This window comes from Sinocyclocheilus grahami, unplaced genomic scaffold (genome assembly GCF_001515645.1).
Source record: "Sinocyclocheilus grahami isolate Dianchi unplaced genomic scaffold, SAMN03320097.WGS_v1.1 scaffold1305.1, whole genome shotgun sequence".
NCBI lineage: Eukaryota > Metazoa > Chordata > Actinopteri > Cypriniformes > Cyprinidae > Sinocyclocheilus > Sinocyclocheilus grahami.
This window is the reverse complement of record NW_015506484.1, coordinates 144,811-163,901: the sequence shown is the minus strand read 5'-3', so window position 1 is coordinate 163,901 and position 19,091 is coordinate 144,811. Positions and strand designations below refer to the sequence as shown.

Here is a 19,091-nt window from a genome sequence, read left to right as displayed (position 1 = left end):
CTGGAAAAGGACCTGTTTTGTTCGCTTTTCTTCTGATCAAGTTCCGTTTTGTTGTGGCCAAGACATATCGTAAAAAAGTGGTAATAAGTCATGGCCTCTTGGTGCCACGACTTCTTAAATTAAGCAAAAAACATACTTTTATCATGGCCATGAGTTTATGCTTCAAAATAGTGTTTCACCCACCCCCTCCTCCTCAGTCTCAACACCTGTGTGGGTTGTCAGATTGAAGACATGCAACAGGATTAAGCACAACTGACAATAGAAAGCGACAAGCCTTACACTGTCAGCTAATGAGTTGAATTATTCGTGTTTTGAAAAGCCTCTGGTCACAAAGCTTTTTAGATGGATGCTGAGGCTTTGTAGGTCAGGTAGAATCTGCAATCTCTGGCCCAGTTCATTTGCTGGCATTCGTGGCTGCAGTATGCTGGCTTTTCCAACAATTGGCAACCCGGAGTGTTGAAATCCTATTGGGTAAATTAGCAGTGGGCGGAATCACACAGACCAAAACAAAAACAGGCATGCTGACACAGAACACACATTCTGAAATAGATTAACAGACTGTAGCAATGTTTTTTGGTAAAAGATTGTGAATGTAGCATGTTCTCTAAATATCTGCAAACATATTATGGAATTTTTATGCTTTAGCACAGTCAAAAAATTACATAAAGAACCTCTAATATGTAATGGCCTCAACATATTATGGCATCTGGTGAGTTGCAGTATTTTTTTTATACTGTAATCAAGGTCTTGTTGACACTACATGCTACCATGTTTCATGTGTTAAAAATACTTCTAGCATATTCAAGTCAACCGTTTAAATGCTTAGTTCCTTCTATCAGGTCTACCTAAAAGTCTTTAGCAGTTAAGTGACTGTTTTTGCAGTACAATACTCTTTGTCTTGTGAACAGGAAATATGCTATCTCTTGAATCAATGTGGTAAAAACATCTTCTTGTCTGCAGGAAATCAGAATATACCATCCTTTTTGAAAAATGTTATAAATTTTTTTTTGAAAATAGGCCTTCATATTTGCAGTCTTCACAGACTGGGTAAAGAAATAACCACTCATAGGTGATTGACATATGACACATATATTCAAACAAATTGGAAAAATTCAAGTCAAAATCAAGTTAAAAAGTCAATAAATATTTCCAATAAACTTATGTATCCATAGCAGATATGCTGCACCTTCATATAGACTTCAGGTAGCTCAGGGGAATTACAGAGATTAGGGTCACCAAAAGATGTGACACCAACAGCAGTTTTCCCACAAACCAAAGGACCTCCTGAATCCCCCTGTTAACAATATAAACACAGATATTATGCTCACCATTTGGGGCCTTATTTCAATCAATAAGACAGATGATCTTTGTAATTACAGTGCAACTTCCTCCATTGCCATATGTACACATCATCTGTGAAGCTGAATAGTCAACGTTTCCCCATTTATTTTCACATTTTGTGTGATTCGTGATCTTCACATGTGTTTCCATGAGACGATTGCTAAGGGAGCCATTATCCAGCCTTCCCCAGCCTGCAACGCTGCAGACAGAATGCACTTCAGTCTCCTCTTATTTTATTGGATATCCAGTTAACTTTTTTCTCTAGCTGTAGTACTAGTACTATAACAGAAATATTTAATCATTCTGAACAGCAGTTTTGCTAATAATTTATTTTATAAGAACATATACGCAACCTATTTTTAGGTAATTTCCCTGAAGTTGAGATTTAAGTATGTCTGTCTGGTTTGTTTTCTGGTCCAGCCTGAATTTTGCATAGTCTATGTGACATCAGTGGTTCAACCATAACGTTACGAAGCTACGAGAATATTTTTTTTTTGCGCAAAGGAAACAATAATAACATAATTTATTCAACAATTCTTCTCCCCGAGTTACCGTCTTCCACCATTTTGGAGAGTACCCCAGAACGTAATCAACGTAATCAGCGTTGTTTACGTTCAGAATGCGCGTGCTGTCTACTGAACGTAAACAATGCTGATTACATTGATTGCGTTCTGGGGTACTCTCCAAAATGGCGAAAGATGGTAATTCAGGGATAAGAATTGCTGAATAAATTATGTTATTGTTTTCTTTGCACACAAAATGTATTCCCGCCCCTCTCGTTACAACAGTAATTTAGCAATGATACCACACTCTGTAATACTTGATTCTGATTGGCCGATCATCCATTACAAAGACATATCTTTCGCGCTTCTTTCATGTCTTCACACCGCGGATTCACACTCTTTTGCTTCGAAGAAATGCAACTGATGCCATCTTGTTTTTTTTTTATTACTGTAGCACTGTAATACCGTTAATCTTGTTGCTAGGAGAATTGTTCTGTACATTGTAAAGGACTTTTTGTTTTCCTTGGCAGCTGCTTTAAGATGATAGTTTTAAGTGACTTTTGTGTAGCAGTGACTTTTTTTAAGCAATCGACCGAAATTGGACCCCGCCTTTTGCCGAATTCGTTCTTCTCTCTTTTTGCATCACATACCAGATCTGAAAGGCATTCATTTTCAAAAAAATTAAAGAAATAATGGAAAATTGGAAAATAATGTTAGGGTTGGGGTAGGTGTAGGTGTAGGTGTACCTTTATTGTCCCAATAAGGTGGCATCCATTTAATAATTTTTTTAATGATCATTTACACTCAATATGTTATTATTGCATACTGTTTAATAATATACTACAATACTGAGGATCAAATATTTGCCAATTGCACTAAGTAGTATAAATAGCATTTAACAAATTTTATTGCAAAGAAAATACTGTAATAAATAATTCACTTAGTGTAAATAGAATCTAGAATGGAATGCCACTTCCATATTTACCGGGTCAGGCACACGTGAGAAAGGGAAATATACAATTATGCAGCTTAGCATTCAATATTTATCAGTATCAAAGACCAACTTTTAGCATTAGTGTGCTCGAGCAACATTACCAAACCTATAGTACAGTCAGAAGTATATAGCTTATTACATTCTTTGGCAAAAACCATTGTAAATTCATACTGTGCAACAGTGAAAGTGACATGATGTGTAGCCAAGTATGGTAAACCATACTCGGAATTTGTGCTCTGCATTTTACCCAGCCAAGTGCACACATAGCCGGAGCAGTGGGTAGTCATTTTTGCTGCGGTTGCCCGGGAGAAATTGAGGGTTTGGTGCCTTGCTCATTTTTGCTTATTTACTCATTGCCACTGCCATTTTGTCGTGAATAACTGTGCAAAGTGTGGCATCAAGCTGAGTGGGGGTTTTGAGGGTGGAAGAGAGCGCTTTTCGTTCACTCCACCTACCTACATTTCCTGCTGCTACTGAGAATCGAACCCACATCCTTTGGGTTACAAATCTGAATTGCACAACAGATAGCTGCCCACTGTGTGTGTGTGTGTGTGTGTGTGGTTGATGTTTTCATTAGCTGTGTGAGTGTGCGGTTGATTTCAGTTGCGTCAGAAGCACGTGTTTATCGCTCCTAATGGCTTCTATACATATAAAAATGTAATATCAATGACGAAGTATTTCGGCAGGGTGTATGCTTCCCCTGCCGGACTGCCACTCAATACTTATTAGAGATTCATAATTTCTGATCCGCTTGAATATGTGCTCACGCGGAGTAATGTGAGAATATGAGCATGAGAAATTAGGGTGATATGACGTGTTGATTAAATACATGATAAACTGGCTGAAATCAAGCTATGTTCATTTAAAAAATAATAATAATTCACTTCGGTGGTGATTGGAAGGTTACGACTGAGCGCTCAAATTAACACAAAGGATTTAAATATAGTCCAATTATTCTAAGCAGTACAAGCAGCGCCTTTTACGCTATGTTTGCTGCAAACTAGGCTGCCAATTCTAGTGGGTTTTCAGGTATTGCATTAAAGGGGCTTGCTGCGCTTCTTAGCTGCTTATAAAGAAGAGCACCCCTTCGCTGCTACTCTCCTCCGGTAAGGGGCTTGCTGCTCTTCTTAGCTGCTTATAAAGAAGAGCACCCCTTCACTGCTACTCTCCTCCGGTAAGGGGCTTGCTGCTCTTCTTAGCTGCTTATAAAGAAGAGCACCCCTTTGCTCCCTTCTCCTGTAAGTTGCTGCTGCCCCAGTCTCTGTTATTCCAGAAGGATATGCTTCTTTCAGAATGCCATCAGTTGAGGTTTGGGCGGTTCTGGCCTATCATTGTGTCGGGGGATTCGGGCCGTTACATTATATATTATATTATATAATTAGGTAACACAAGCTTGTGGATTAAACAAGGTCTTACTTCATTTGGAAATGTGTAGCAGTCATGACAAATCTATCAGAGATGAGGAATCCACCACAGATGTGATGCTCCTTTGTTTGAACAGATACCATGTAAGGTCTGGAGTGGGGTTTTGCTTCCCTGCCGTTCACTGTACCCACATTTGCACAAGTTGAGAAAGAGATATATAATGTTGGTTATTTTAGGTTATTTTATTTCCTCCTCACTGTCTTATATATGCTATGAAACGTTGCTCATTAGAATTTGTTTTGATTGGTCTCACCAGTGAAGGTCAGGTGTGGTAGCAGAGAGGCCAGCAGGAGCAGAGAGATGATAGTCATCATGAAGACAATCAGTGAATCAATGAGCTTTCACTGGATGTAACGGAAGAGGTCTGACGCAACAGGTTAGTATAAATCAAATAGGTTTATTGGGTCACAGAGAGTACTGGGGTAGGGTTCAGAGGATGTGATGGTGAGGGAATAGTTCGAAGGACATGATGAGCGGGGTAATCCGGGCCTTTGGCTGTACAGCAGCTGGAATGCAGGCAGAAGGGGCACACACCTCAGCGATCCGGGAACTAGGAGGAGCAGGAGACACTTGGAGATGAGGAAACACTAGGAGGAACACAGGAGGTAAGTAATGCAGGAAGTATTCAAATGGCAGTAGTAGCAAAGTCATTGAGTCCTCTATGTGTATATGAGACCGGACAGTGAGGGTGTCTGAGGTGTGTGCTTTTATGCAGGCTGGTAACGAGGTGCTTGATTGGTGACAGGTGCAGGTGCTCAGAACTCAGGTGAGAGGGATCGTTGTGATTGGGTGGTGGTGGAGCCTGGCCGATCTGTTACACTGGATATATACAGTATAAATATAATATAAATGTGGGTGGAGACACAGAGTTTCCCATAACTGATTTCTTTCAGTTTGTGTATCAGTAACTCTGATAATTAGCTCTGATAATACTTGTTGCTTGATGAGGCTTTGGTAGAAGGCTTCAGTCGTCATACCACTCTGGATAATTGATTTTTAGAATATAAATCACGGTTCTCCCATGATTCTGAAAACAAAACATTAGACAACCAAACAAAATATGTATATGCTAATTTACTTGAGTTTCTGACTAAATGTTTTATTTAAAGTTATATATTAGTCTATTTAAAAATATTTATTAATTTCAATGAATTCATTATTCATTATTCATTATTAAGATTCGTTTCATCCAGGGTTTTTGAACAAATCTCTTGAATGAATGATTCAGACATCAAATATATTTTAACAGTTACTGGTCAGCTCCCACTGGCACAATGTAACACATACCATATTTTTTAAAGCATAACATTAGCTCCAAAGATCAGTTACTCATTTTGATTGCAGCTATATCTGGACTATAAACTTTTATACTAATACTTTCATTATTATTTAAGGTTTGCAAGTGGCAACACAGAAATGTATAGCCGACTGTTTGTGAAGCTGTTACAGACATAAAGCTTACAAGATTAGTGCTGCTCTCTCTGGATCAGCAGCTGCGCAAAAGCATATTTAAATATTCTGATGTGATTGTCATTCCAAAGGTTTAATAGACATAGCGAAATTATCATCATTTAGGAATAAGATTGTGCAAGTTTGAATCAAGATTGTGATCTTTTATTGATTAATCATGCATACATATATGAGCCTATAGCCTATGTATATATGCTATGGTGACCGTGATTTCACCAAGTACAACATGTTCCTGGATCAACATCCTTGTTGATCCTGGAACAACATTCCAATTAACCAATCAGAATTAAGGGATAACTATTCAGGAAATATCTGTTTTAGGCTTACAATCAGGGTTAGGTGCTTTGTTAATCAGCTATCATTTCACACTGATTTTAGGAATAAATTATGGGTAGGGTTAGGTTTAGGGATAGGGATTGGGTTTAGTCTATATTTTTGGATAGTAATGTTGATCCAGGATCAACAAAAGATGTCCAGGAACATGTCTTACTTGGCAAAATCACGGCGACCATATGTTATATAATACCAGACCTCAAAAGTAACCTGGGCCCAGTCCCAGGTGGGCCCCCCACTTCCGCAACCCATGGCATCCTAATTCAACTTGACAGTTTGAACTAAATGAAATAGCTTACCAAGCAGGATTGTCCGAAAATTCAGTTATGTTAAAAGAAACATTCATCTTTAGCTTTTTAAAAAAAATCTAAACTAAGCATGTCAAGGGAGTTACAGGCTGAAGTGTTCCCTTTTGAAAATGGTCTGTCGCATTGTGTGAAATACTATGGGGGAACATTTGAATGCTGAAGCATGATTTGTTCACATTCATGTAGCTGCACAAACAAATGGCATTTCAGCCCACTAAAACATTTGGAGAATGTTATTTCATCATTATTTTAATGCGTAAAATTAACCAAACTCCTTTCAAAAGATTTAAATTTGGCTGCTGCAGCGGAGGACATTTAGTGCCGCCGAGGTAAGAAGAAAACAGAAAATACAGCTAGCACAAGTCATTTTCACACTACTTCTGCCAGTTAGCTCCGGGGGTTTTTTTTTTTTTTTGGACTGTAGCCTACATCGTATTAAACAGTTGTAAGCTTAGCGTAGAACCCCAGTATATTTTGAAATGTCATTGTTTCATGATAATTGGTTAACTTAAGTGTTGACGAGCATGTTACTGGATTGCATCAGCAGATAAAGTGGGATTTAGGGTAAAAACTGATGTAGGCTACTTGCAATATAGTCTAACACATCAAAACCCAATAGCAATAGCCATAGTACTGTAGACACTTGTAGTGAACTTTACATTGAATATGTAGAAATAAAACACTGAGCACACATACAGTACATAAGTTTGCAGTATGCAATTAATCCTTAGGTAGGGTGGACTGCAGAGTCAAGTGTCATGGAGGTAGGGACACACACCCTGATACAGATCCTGCCAGTTTCTTAATAATGTGGCTCTAATTAACTATTAATTAACTCTTAGGATAGGAGGAACCTGTGCCTGTGTCACACACACACACAGAGAGAGAGAACACACTCACACAAATGCACATGCAGCACATACAACACTTCAGCATATTTTAATTCACAAATAATTGTAGATCAAAAAGGATTTACTGCTGTTACTATTTATAGTTTTTGCTATATATTCTATTCCCTTTTTTTGCTATTATTACTTGTTTGTATTCATGTGTATTCCAATGTTGAGAGCAGTCAGTGAGAAAATATTTTGCTGTAATGTTTACATCCTATACTGTGCTCATTAACTAGGATGTTGCTGGAATCAGTACAGCCAGAGACCCCTGGTCTTTCAACACCAGTGCTGTGAGGAAGGGTGCTACGGTAGGCCTAGCAGAGACAAGGAGGAGTATAGTAGAGGTAGGAAAAACCCAACAGACAGACAGTGACCACAAAGAACAACATACTGTAGAGAATGACAGTAACAGCAGACAAATGGCATAAACAGACATCACACAGACTCTACAACACCCTCAGATTCTTTTTCTTTTGTTTTTACTGTATGTGTAAATTTGTTATTAACGTGTGCTCTTTAAAAAGTAGTAAACATTATTTGCCAGACACATACATTAAATGTTTAAATATCTGTTACATATATGGTACTTCTTATATTATTTCACCATCTGTAGACAAATGTAAGTAGTGAATGTGTGTGTCCATGGGTGGGGCTGTGTCGGTGTTGTAATGTGGGCCGGTGTGGCTACAGTGCCAGGGCTGAATTTTTGTCCCAGCCCACCCCTGAATCTGGCTCATGCAGGGCACCCCTGCAAGCTTCAGACAGCCATAGTGAGTGCATTACTTGCCTGGGCAACGCCCACACTAAGGCTGCACTCACTAAGACAGACTGCTCTCACTGCAAGAGCATGAGTCTCACCCTGTTTCACTCGCAGATCACCTTCTTAATGAATGCTGGTTTCTATCAGTGGATCTAAAAGATGCTTACAGTGCCGCCGAGGTAAGAAGAAAACAGAAAATACAGCTAGCACAAGTCATTTTCACACTACTTCTGCCAGTTAGCTCCGGGGTTTTTTTTTTTTTTTGGACTGTAGCCTACATCGTATTAAACAGTTGTAAGCTTAGCGTAGAACCCCAGTATATTTTGAAATGTCATTGTTTCGTGATAATTGGTTAACTTAAGTGTTGACGAGCATGTTACTGGATTGCATCAGCAGATAAAGTGGGATTTAGGGTAAAAACTGATGTAGGCTACTTGCAATATAGTCTAACACATCAAAACCCAATAGCAATAGCCATAGTACTGTAGACACTTGTAGTGAACTTTACATTGAATATGTAGAAATAAAACACTGAGCACACATACAGTACATAAGTTTGCAGTATGCAATTAATCCTTAGGTAGGGTGGACTGCAGAGTCAAGTGTCATGGAGGTAGGGACACACACCCTGATACAGATCCTGCCAGTTTCTTAATAATGTGGCTCTAATTAACTATTAATTAACTCTTAGGATAGGAGGAACCTGTGCCTGTGTCACACACACACACAGAGAGAGAGAACACACTCACACAAATGCACATGCAGCACATACAACACTTCAGCATATTTTAATTCACAAATAATTGTAGATCAAAAAGGATTTACTGCTGTTACTATTTATAGTTTTTGCTATATATTCTATTCCCTTTTTTGCTATTATTACTTGTTTGTATTCATGTGTATTCCAATGTTGAGAGCAGTCAGTGAGAAAATATTTTGCTGTAATGTTTACATCCTATACTGTGCTCATGAATAAGATTGTGCAAGTTTGAATCAAGATTGTGATCTTTTATTGATTAATCATGCATACATATATGAGCCTATAGCCTATGTATATATGCTATGGTGACCGTGATTTCACCAAGTACAACATGTTCCTGGATCAACATCCTTGTTGATCCTGGAACAACATTCCAATTAACCAATCAGAATTAAGGGATAACTATTCAGGAAATATCTGTTTTAGGCTTACAATCAGGGTTAGGTGCTTTGTTAATCAGCTATCATTTCACACTGATTTTAGGAATAAATTATGGGTAGGGTTAGGTTTAGGGATAGGGATTGGGTTTAGTCTATATTTTTGGATAGTAATGTTGATCCAGGATCAACAAAAGATGTCCAGGAACATGTCTTACTTGGCAAAATCACGGCGACCATATGTTATATAATACCAGACCTCAAAAGTAACCTGGGCCCAGTCCCAGGTGGGCCCCCCACTTCCGCAACCCATGGCATCCTAATTCAACTTGACAGTTTGAACTAAATGAAATAGCTTACCAAGCAGGATTGTCCGAAAATTCAGTTATGTTAAAAGAAACATTCATCTTTAGCTTTTTAAAAAAAATCTAAACTAAGCATGTCAAGGGAGTTACAGGCTGAAGTGTTCCCTTTTGAAAATGGTCTGTCGCATTGTGTGTGGGGGAACGGGGGAACATTTGAATGCTGAAGCATGATTTGTTCACATTCATGTAGCTGCACAAACAAATGGCATTTCAAAACATTTGGACAGAATAGCCAAAGCCTTAAGCATCACATTGAAATCAGTAATAAATTTGATTGAAAAAAAAAAGGAAATCAATTTCAAGTTGAAAAACCTCTCATCTTAAAACTAGCCTACATCGTATTAAACAGTTGTAAGCTTAGCGTAGAACCCCAGTATATTTTGAAATGTCATTGTTTCGTGATAATTGGTTAACTTAAGTGTTGACGAGCATGTTACTGGATTGCATCAGCAGATAAAGTGGGATTTAGGGTAAAAACTGATGTAGGCTACTTGCAATATAGTCTAACACATCAAAACCCAATAGCAATAGCCATAGTACTGTAGACACTTGTAGTGAACTTTACATTGAATATGTAGAAATAAAACACTGAGCACACATACAGTACATAAGTTTGCAGTATGCAATTAATCCTTAGGTAGGGTGGACTGCAGAGTCAAGTGTCATGGAGGTAGGGACCCACACCCTGATACAGATCCTGCCAGTTTCTTAATAATGTGGCTCTAATTAACTATTAATTAACTCTTAGGATAGGAGGAACCTGTGCCTGTGTCACACACACACACAGAGAGAGAGAACACACTCACACAAATGCACATGCAGCACATACAACACTTCAGCATATTTTAATTCACAAATAATTGTAGATCAAAAAGGATTTACTGCTGTTACTATTTATAGTTTTTGCTATATATTCTATTCCCTTTTTTGCTATTATTACTTGTTTGTATTCATGTGTATTCCAATGTTGAGAGCAGTCAGTGAGAAAATATTTTGCTGTAATGTTTACATCCTATACTGTGCTCATTAACTAGGATGTTGCTGGAATCAGTACAGCCAGAGACCCCTGGTCTTTCAACACCAGTGCTGTGAGGAAGGGTGCTACGGTAGGCCTAGCAGAGACAAGGAGGAGTATAGTAGAGGTAGGAAAAACCCAACAGACAGACAGTGACCACAAAGAACAACATACTGTAGAGAATGACAGTAACAGCAGACAAATGGCATAAACAGACATCACACAGACTCTACAACACCCTCAGATTCTTTTTCTTTTGTTTTTACTGTATGTGTAAATTTGTTATTAACGTGTGCTCTTTAAAAAGTAGTAAACATTATTTGCCAGACACATACATTAAATGTTTAAATATCTGTTACATATATGGTACTTCTTATATTATTTCACCATCTGTAGACAAATGTAAGTAGTGAATGTGTGTGTCCATGGGTGGGGCTGTGTCGGTGTTGTAATGTGGGCCGGTGTGGCTACAGTGCCAGGGCTGAATTTTTGTCCCAGCCCACCCCTGAATCTGGCTCATGCAGGGCACCCCTGCAAGCTTCAGACAGCCATAGTGAGTGCATTACTTGCCTGGGCAACGCCCACACTAAGGCTGCACTCACTAAGACAGACTGCTCTCACTGCAAGAGCATGAGTCTCACCCTGTTTCACTCGCAGATCACCTTCTTAATGAATGCTGGTTTCTATCAGTGGATCTAAAAGATGCTTACATCCAGATAGCCCCCTATCACAGACCATTCTTGAGATTCACATTTGAGGGGGTGGCTTATCAATATCTAGTCCTGCCTTTCGGACTGTCTCTGGCCCCACACACTATTACGAAGTTCTGGACACTGCACTTTCCCCTCTGAGACAGATGGGAATCCACATTATGAATTACGTCAACGACTGGCCCGGATCGGAGCAGGAACTTCTTGCTCACAGTTCGCTGCTGCTCAGCCTCCTGGAGTGCATTGGGCTCAAAAGCTTTCTGTCTCCCAGCCAATGGGTCATCTTCCTGGGAACGGTTATCGATTCGGCCCACATGCTGGCCTGGTTGGCGCTTGGGATGCTTTTGCCTCAAGGTGACCCACCACTGCATCAGAGCTGTGGAAAGCCCTTGCCTGTATCAGACAGGCATTTCATTGGGACTGACCTCCAGAAGGAAAGTAGTCACAACAGATGCCTCCAGCTCGGGTTAGGGAGCACTGTACAAGGGCAAATCAGCATTCGGCTTTCGGTCCAGCATGGAGCAAGGCCTGCATATCAGCTGTCTCGAGATAATGACGTTTTTTCTGGCTCTAAAAAAACTTCTTACTAGCCTTGAAGGGGCACCACATCCTCGTCCGTTCTGACAACATGATGGTGGTAGCCCATCACCAAGGCAGTCTCAGGTCACACTCCCTCTACAGGATAGCAAGGTGCCTTCTTCTATGGACACATTGCATCCTGCGTTCACTCAGGGTGGTTCACGTGCCGGGCAGACTGAACCAGGGAGTGGACATGCTGTCCCGGGTCAATGTATCTCCAGGAAAATGGAGACTATACCCTCAAGTGGCTCAGATGATTTGGTCAGCCATCGAGAGGGCAGAGGTGGACCCCTTCGCCCCAGAAGACAACTCTCATTGTCCAACTTATTTCTAGAAGCAGTAAGATGCTCTGACCGATGACTGGCCCAGTGCTGTCCTGTATACCTTCCTTCCAATTGCCCTATTTTCTCAGGTCATTAGGCGGGACTCTGTCCTCCTGGTGGCCCCACTCTGGAGGAACCAGATGTTGATTCAGCTGCTGTCAGCAGCCCTTTGGCCAACCCCGTTGAGGTAGGACCTCTTCTCCCAAGCGAGAGAACCCGAGCTGTGGACCCTTCATGTTTGGTCTCTCGATGAGAATCTTTACAGCTCTCCAATAGATAATAGATGCTACAGCCCTGGCTTATGCCTCAGTGGACTTACAGTGTCCTATTGGAATGGCTTCCTCCTGGGCTTGGTCCAGTGGAGTTTAAGTTTGTGGAGTTTCTTCGAATCTTGTCCACTTCTTTATTTAAATTGGAAGTAAGACAGTCAAGATTACATTTAGTAAACTGATTTCCACTTAAAAGCAACACCATGGAACATTTGCTCATGGTTCCTCCATGTGGTTGATAAGCACAATTGTCTGTTACCAGTGTCGTAAATACTATCACTGTATAAGCTTCCCCGTGGGCAATGCAATACATGTGAATTTGTTGACTTAGCTGACGGAACTGGTGAATGCAGAAACCTCATTTGGAAACCATGTCTACCGACCAGGTAAAGTACACTGTAAAAAATTGTTGTGATTTTAACAGTAAAAGACTGTAAAAATGCTACAGTAAAAACCTGTTAACTGGTTAACAGTAAGTTTCCTTACTATATTTGGTGAATAAATGTAATTACATTTAATGTAATTTTACAGTAAAATACTGTTAAAAATACAGTTTTTACAGTGAAAAAACGTAAATTGACACTCCCAGAATTCCCTGCATGACACTTCATATTTGATGTTTTTTTGTTGAAATAACATGTTTTTTCTTATCAGTTGTGTACATTAGGGTTTAATCTTACATCTAACGTTGTTAAATTAATGTTTATTGCATTATTTCAGTATCATGTGTGTCACCATGATGGGGTTTAGTGTTTGTGTGAATGACACTGTGCACCTTCTATATAAACGTATTGCCCTCCTTAGCTTGTAGAAAAGCTGTTTGTGATGAGCTTTGGTTCATCATGTGACTTTCTTATCACCACCAGTTTTTGGTGGTTATCAGTGCATTACAATGGTTCAAAACCAATTAATACTTAATAATTAATACTTCAATATGTTAATTTATTAACATTACATCAGTTAATGAAATACAGTATTTTATTGTGAATTCAAGTTAAGTCTGTAAAACCTAAAATGTTGCTACTATATTTTTTACGGTGAAGTTCTGGCAACCACAGCTGCCTGTATTTTACCGTAAATGTCACAGATTTTTTTTTACAGTGTAGCCTGTTACACTATGTTCTACAAATATCATTACACCATCCAGTAGCAGGAAGGCTAGGTCTCCATCCGTTTTGCAACCGTTGCCTCTTTCAGCTCGCGCCACCAAGTGTAAGCCCGTCCGATATTGATTCGTGTTCGGCCTCATGTCCGATCACTCTCTCTCTTTTCTTCGCTTCCTCCGACAAAACCCTCTTTGGTTTCTTTGCTGGCTCTGCCATGGCATTGGTTTTGAGACTTGCATATTAGATCATTTCGTCTTATAGTTAGCTGTTGGCTAACTCCACCAAGGTTACGATTAAAATACGTGACTTATGCCGTAAAGCAGGTCGCACTCTTCCACTGGCAGGGGATGGACGGGGCTGTGTGTACCGACCCTTAACACGAAACTTGCAGAGTGTGGTTGTAGCAGCTAGGAGGCTGCTCAGGTAGCAGCTGCAGTAGAATTCGTCCAGTTAAGAGTTGTTCTACCACTGAAATAATTTTAGAGACATTATTTTAAGGTTAAAAAAAACTACATAGTGTTGCTTTAATTAAAAAATACATAACAAACACAATTCACGTAGGATGCCGCCATCTTGCAATACCACAGCATGTAACATCACAGGGTTGGTTTGGTTCGTTTGTCAGATAATGAATATAAGCATGTCTTTACTTTTTAAACACACACATTTTTTGGGTTTCACCATAATTTGGATGAATATCAAAGATCAAAATGTCTACATCACAAAGTTTTGATCGTGGTATGATCATTGTTTTCATAACGCGAGGTGCAACGTGATGTAAACAAACAATGCTTCATACAATATCGTTCATGTAAGATCTTATTGCTATGTCAGACCTTTCAGATATATTTGCATTACACTGGCTCGTTCACCATTAGTGATATATAACATATTTTACAGTTAGCTTGCCTGCTGTTTACAGGACATCTTAATGATCAGGTTAGTGCTGCTTCCTCAAGAAAGTTTTTCATTCTCACGTGTTTTACGTCTTGTCAGTTTAAACATTAAAGTGTTTTAAGCCATTCAAGCGCAAAACACCTTGAAAGAGATGCGGTACTCACACGCTGTGACAGATTGTTTATGTGCGCACACACGCAAAAAGCCACAGCTCGGACAACATGTGAGTACCAAATTGAGTTCTCTTCTGTGTCTTCTTGAGCAAATGCACACAAAATTATGTCAGAATGACTGTTTTGATGAGCATCCATGTAAGCACGTATTGTTTCCAAACCAGCAGGTTCACAACTTGCACCAGTAACAATATTACTGCTCGGTCCCCTCACTGTATCGGCTCAAATGAATAAGCAATTGGACTTATTATGGGCTCAACAATCTTTTCAAGTTCACATTCCTCCATTTCAAAACAAGCGTGAAAATAGTAAAGAAATGCTTGTATTCACTGCCCAACAGAGTGAACCAACATGTGATGTCACGCTGTGGTATTACAAGATGGCGGTGTCATTGCGCCAAAAGATATAACAAAACATTATTATTTTTTTAAATGGTGACATTATTTGTGTTTATGTATTTTTACTATTAAAGTGGAAACCAGTTTACTAAATAATGTAAACTTTGACTGCTTCACTTCAAAGTGTCTTCACTTTAAACCCAAAGGAAATTAATTGGAAACTAACCAATATATGTGAAGACTAAAGAAAAAAGGATGAGTTGTGGTGAGTTTGGGATATTGCAGTATTTTTTGCACTGTAATCAAAGTCCTGTTCAAGCAACAATGCTATAATTTTTATGTGTTAAAAATACTTCCAGCATAATCAAGTCAAACCTTTAAAAGCCTTTAAATGCTTAGTTCCTTCGGTCAGGCCTTCCCAATGTCTTCAGCAGTAAAGTGAGCATTTTTACAATATGTTTTTACCCTATGTCTTATGAGCAGGAATCATACTATCTCCTGAATCAATGTGGTAAAAACATCTTGTCTGCAGGAAATGCAGAATATCAGAATATACCATCCTTTAAAAAAAAAAGTGATTTAAAAAAAATGCCTTCGTATTTGCAGTCTCCAAGGGCTGGGTAAAGAAATTACCACTCATAGGTAATTGACATACGACACATTTATTGAAACAATTTGGGTGAATTCAAGGCCAAATCAAGTCAATAAACATTTCCAATAAACTTATGTATCCATTGCAGATATGCCGAAACCTTCATATAGACTTCCGGTAGCTCAGGGGAATTACAGAGATTAGGGTCACCAAAAGATGTGACACCAACAGCAGTTTTCCCACAAACCAAAGGACCTCCTGAATCCCCCTGTTAACAATATAAACACAGATATTATGCTCACCATTTGGGGCCTTATATCAATCAATATGACAGATGATCTTTTGTACTTACAGTGCAACTTCCTCCATTGCCATATGTACACATCATCTGTGAAGCTGTATAGTCAACGTTTCCCCATTTATTTTCACATTTTGTGTTATTTATGATCTTCACATGTGTTTCCATGAGACGATTGCTAAGGGATCCATTATCCAGCCTTCCCCAGCCTGCAACGCTGCAGACAGAATGCACTTCAGTCTCCTCTTCTTTTATTGGTATAGATATCCAGTTGACTTTCTCATTTTGTGTGACTTTTTTCTCTAGCTGTAGTACAAAACATAACAGAAATATTTAATAATACTGAACAGCAGTTTTGCTAATTATTTATTTTATCAGAACTTATACGCAAACTATTTTTGGATAATTTCCCTTAAGGTGATTTAAGTATGTCTGTCTGGTTTGCTTTCTGGTCCAGCCTGAATAAATTTTTGCACGATTAGATAGCCAACACTGAAAAGTACTATATATGTATGCACAGTATGCAAACAAAAACATTTACGTTTGCAAAGCTTTAAAATTCCAATCATTTGTATAAATCCTTTATATTATTTTTATATTAAAAAGGAAGATATTTTACAATGACAGTAATTTAGCTATGACATGGCGCTTTGCAATACTTGATTCTGATTGGTCGATCGCGGGATTCAGCTGCAGTCTGTCATCCTTTATGATCGCAGAAGCTTTAAGATGATACACAGGGGAAAAAAATTTGTCTGTGTGTAAAAAGATAATATACAGCTGTCCAGTTTGTTTTACTATAACGATGACCGACTGTAGCCTACATTTTATCTTGCATACAAATAATATAGCCCAGATATTTATTTATTATTTTTAGAAAAAATGTGTCATGTTGATAATTTTTGCCTAATCAGATGTGATTTTGAACTGAAAGTAGTGCAGATTGTTACCCTCAAAAGCATAATGTCATTCATGACAGGATCCTCAGTAAAGTCTGGATGCTGGTGGTAGGACTTCACTCCGATGCAGACAGAACCTTCAGTCTTATTTTTTAGGTCATGTGCACCAACCATGACTGTCAGAGTCTCTGAACTGTTAAAATCAAATATATTTAACATATTAACATTCAGTTTTGTCTTTTAGACTATAGAATGTCAAATTCCAGGATGGACATTTCCAAACAATACACTCTACTTCTTTCGACAATGTGCGGCAGTCAAGACAAGCTCATCAGAGATGAGGAATCCACCACAGGTATGCAGCCAGTTCTTTTGAACAGAAACCATGTAAGGTCTGGAGTGGGGTTTTGCTTCTGTGCCGTTCACTATTCCGACATTCACATGAGCTGAGAAAGTGAGAGAGTGCTGTTAATTATATTATTCAGCAGATGAATCAATTCAGTAGTTCAGTCAGTCTCACCAGTGAAGGTCAGGTGTGGCAGCAGAGAGGCCAGCAGGAGCAGAGAGATGATGGTCATCATGAAGATAATCAGTGAGCTCTCACTGACAAAACACTAAACAAGAGGGTGGGTGGAGACACTGAGTTTCTGGTAACTATTTCTCAAACCAGCATCCAGAACATCATGAAGTCACATCTAATGATCTATAATAAATTCAAGTGAGCTGTAAACAAACAGCATGAACATTGAATAACTACAAGGCTTATTTGAAAAAAATACATTAATATATTTATTTACTACTTCTGTGGTCCAGTATTTCTAACTCAGTCCATGTCAGATCAAGGGCTTACTGAAAATGTAGATGAAAATTATAGTACATGCAACTAAATAGCCTACGCTATTATTCAGTTGATTCTAAATATATTTTTACTCATTTCGATGACATCAAAAGATAGTTTGCTCTGAGAAATGTCAACATGGCCAGGGTGGATGTGGTTGGACAGTAACAGTCATGCAACTAGAACTGCAGTTGGGCTCATAAGCTCCAGCCGCAACTCTCTGTCCAGGGATAAAAACAGTAAATGAAGAAAACATAAAATATTCTCACCTGTGATTAAGGCAAGAGTGTTTTTAAATTAACTGAAGACAATTAACATACCTTAACGATTGTATTAAAAACAACACATCTGGCAGAAAATCTATAATCAGACTACCAAACTGACACGAGGTAAACATGGGCAGTGCATGATTTCAACAGGAAACAGCTTTGTTATCAGAACTTTTTATCAAATGTACTATCATGTTCAAATAAGTTATGAGAGAGAGAGAGAGAGAGAGAGAGAGAAAGTGGACGTGACACCAAAGGAACTGATACCAACTGCAGTGTCTCCACAAACCAAAGGACCTCCTGAATCCCCCTGTTAAGAAACAGATCAACACTTCAGTCACATGCTGTCATAATTTTTTACTTCACTGAAACCAGTTCACACAATAAGATTTGGTGAATCAAATATTTTTTACATACATCACAGCTTCCTCCATTGCCATATACACACATCATCTGTGAAGTTGAAAAGTCGTCCTTCCTCCATTTACTTTCACACTCCTTGTTATTCATGACCGTCACATTTGTCTCCATGAGGTGATCTCTTCTCTTGCCATTAGTTTCTAAAAGTCCCCAGCCTGCGATACTGCAAACAGAACCTGCTTCGATATCGCCTTCTTTCGCTGGTATGGATATCCACTTGATATTGTCATTTAGTTGTAAATTTTTAATGTTAATGTTAGTTGTCAATATAAATTAAATGGTTATCTCCCCTACTTAAGTTCCGATCTCTTTGTGTTCTATTGTTGTGTCTCATCTTTCCAAAGTTGTGTTGAACTGACTTTTTCCCTGTTGGATTTACCCTGTTTCAATTATTAAATACTGTCTGTAACCTTCCTCATCCTGTTCATGTGTACTAAAACACAGCGTTGTGACACCAGTCTTCAGTGTCACACGATCCTTCAGAAATCATTCTAATATGCTGATTTGCTGCTCAAGAAACATTTGTTATTATTATTATTATCAATGTTAAAAACCATTGTGATCATGTTTTTGTGGAAACTGATACAATTTTAAGGATTTTTTATATGAATATATAGCCTTTATAATTTATAATATAAAAATTATAATTTTCATAATTGCCTTTATTTTCAATAGCGTTCTGTAAATGTTTATGATGGTTGTCTTCAAATATCAAATTGTCTGCAGTTTCATATCTGGCTTAAAATACCATTTCTAATTAATTTAAATCTCTACACACTATATCAATGTATATTATGTTTATTGAAAGAAGACTTAGAGGGTAAATCAACTCAACC

At 38.6% G+C, this 19,091-nt stretch overlaps 3 protein-coding genes across 3 annotated transcripts in view; all 3 read right to left on the bottom strand.

Moving 5' to 3' along the window:
* Window positions 1-1,136: 1,136 nt before the first annotated feature.
* Window positions 1,137-4,574, bottom strand: LOC107569038 (serine protease 57-like). The gene is given in 5 exon segments (XM_016255037.1): window positions 1,137-1,183; window positions 1,186-1,294; window positions 1,378-1,540; window positions 4,255-4,401; window positions 4,519-4,574. Coding segments are annotated over 5 exon segments (522 nt in total).
* An 11,066-nt stretch (window positions 4,575-15,640) lies between these two features.
* On the bottom strand, window positions 15,641-17,991 carry LOC107569037 (mast cell protease 8-like). The gene is made up of 5 exons (XM_016255036.1): window positions 17,249-17,991; window positions 17,024-17,174; window positions 16,780-16,921; window positions 15,884-16,135; window positions 15,641-15,799 (listed from the first exon to the last, which is right to left on the bottom strand). The coding sequence occupies exons 1-5, from the start codon at window positions 17,307-17,309 to the stop codon at window positions 15,641-15,643; spliced, it is 765 nt and encodes a 254-aa protein (XP_016110522.1). The 5' UTR covers window positions 17,310-17,991.
* Window positions 17,992-19,017: 1,026 nt separating this feature from the next.
* Window positions 19,018-19,091, bottom strand: part of LOC107569036 (granzyme B(G,H)-like) — a 1,653-nt gene continuing 1,579 nt past the window's right edge. The window contains exon 6 of the mRNA XM_016255035.1: window positions 19,018-19,032. Coding sequence (XP_016110521.1) covers window positions 19,018-19,032 — 15 coding nt within the window. The remainder of the gene's footprint in view (window positions 19,033-19,091) is intronic.

Coding starts and splice junctions, on each gene's coding strand:
- LOC107569037 (XM_016255036.1), bottom strand. CDS start 17,309: ATGATGACCATCATCTCTCTGCTCCTGCTGGCCTCTCTGCTGCCACAC. Junction 17,175..17,248: donor GCCACACCTGACCTTCACTG/GTGAGACTGACT, acceptor TCACTTTCTCAG/CTCATGTGAATGTCGGAATA. Junction 16,136..16,779: donor ATGACATTATGCTTTTGAGG/GTAACAATCTGC, acceptor TTTGTACTACAG/CTAGAGAAAAAAGTCACACA.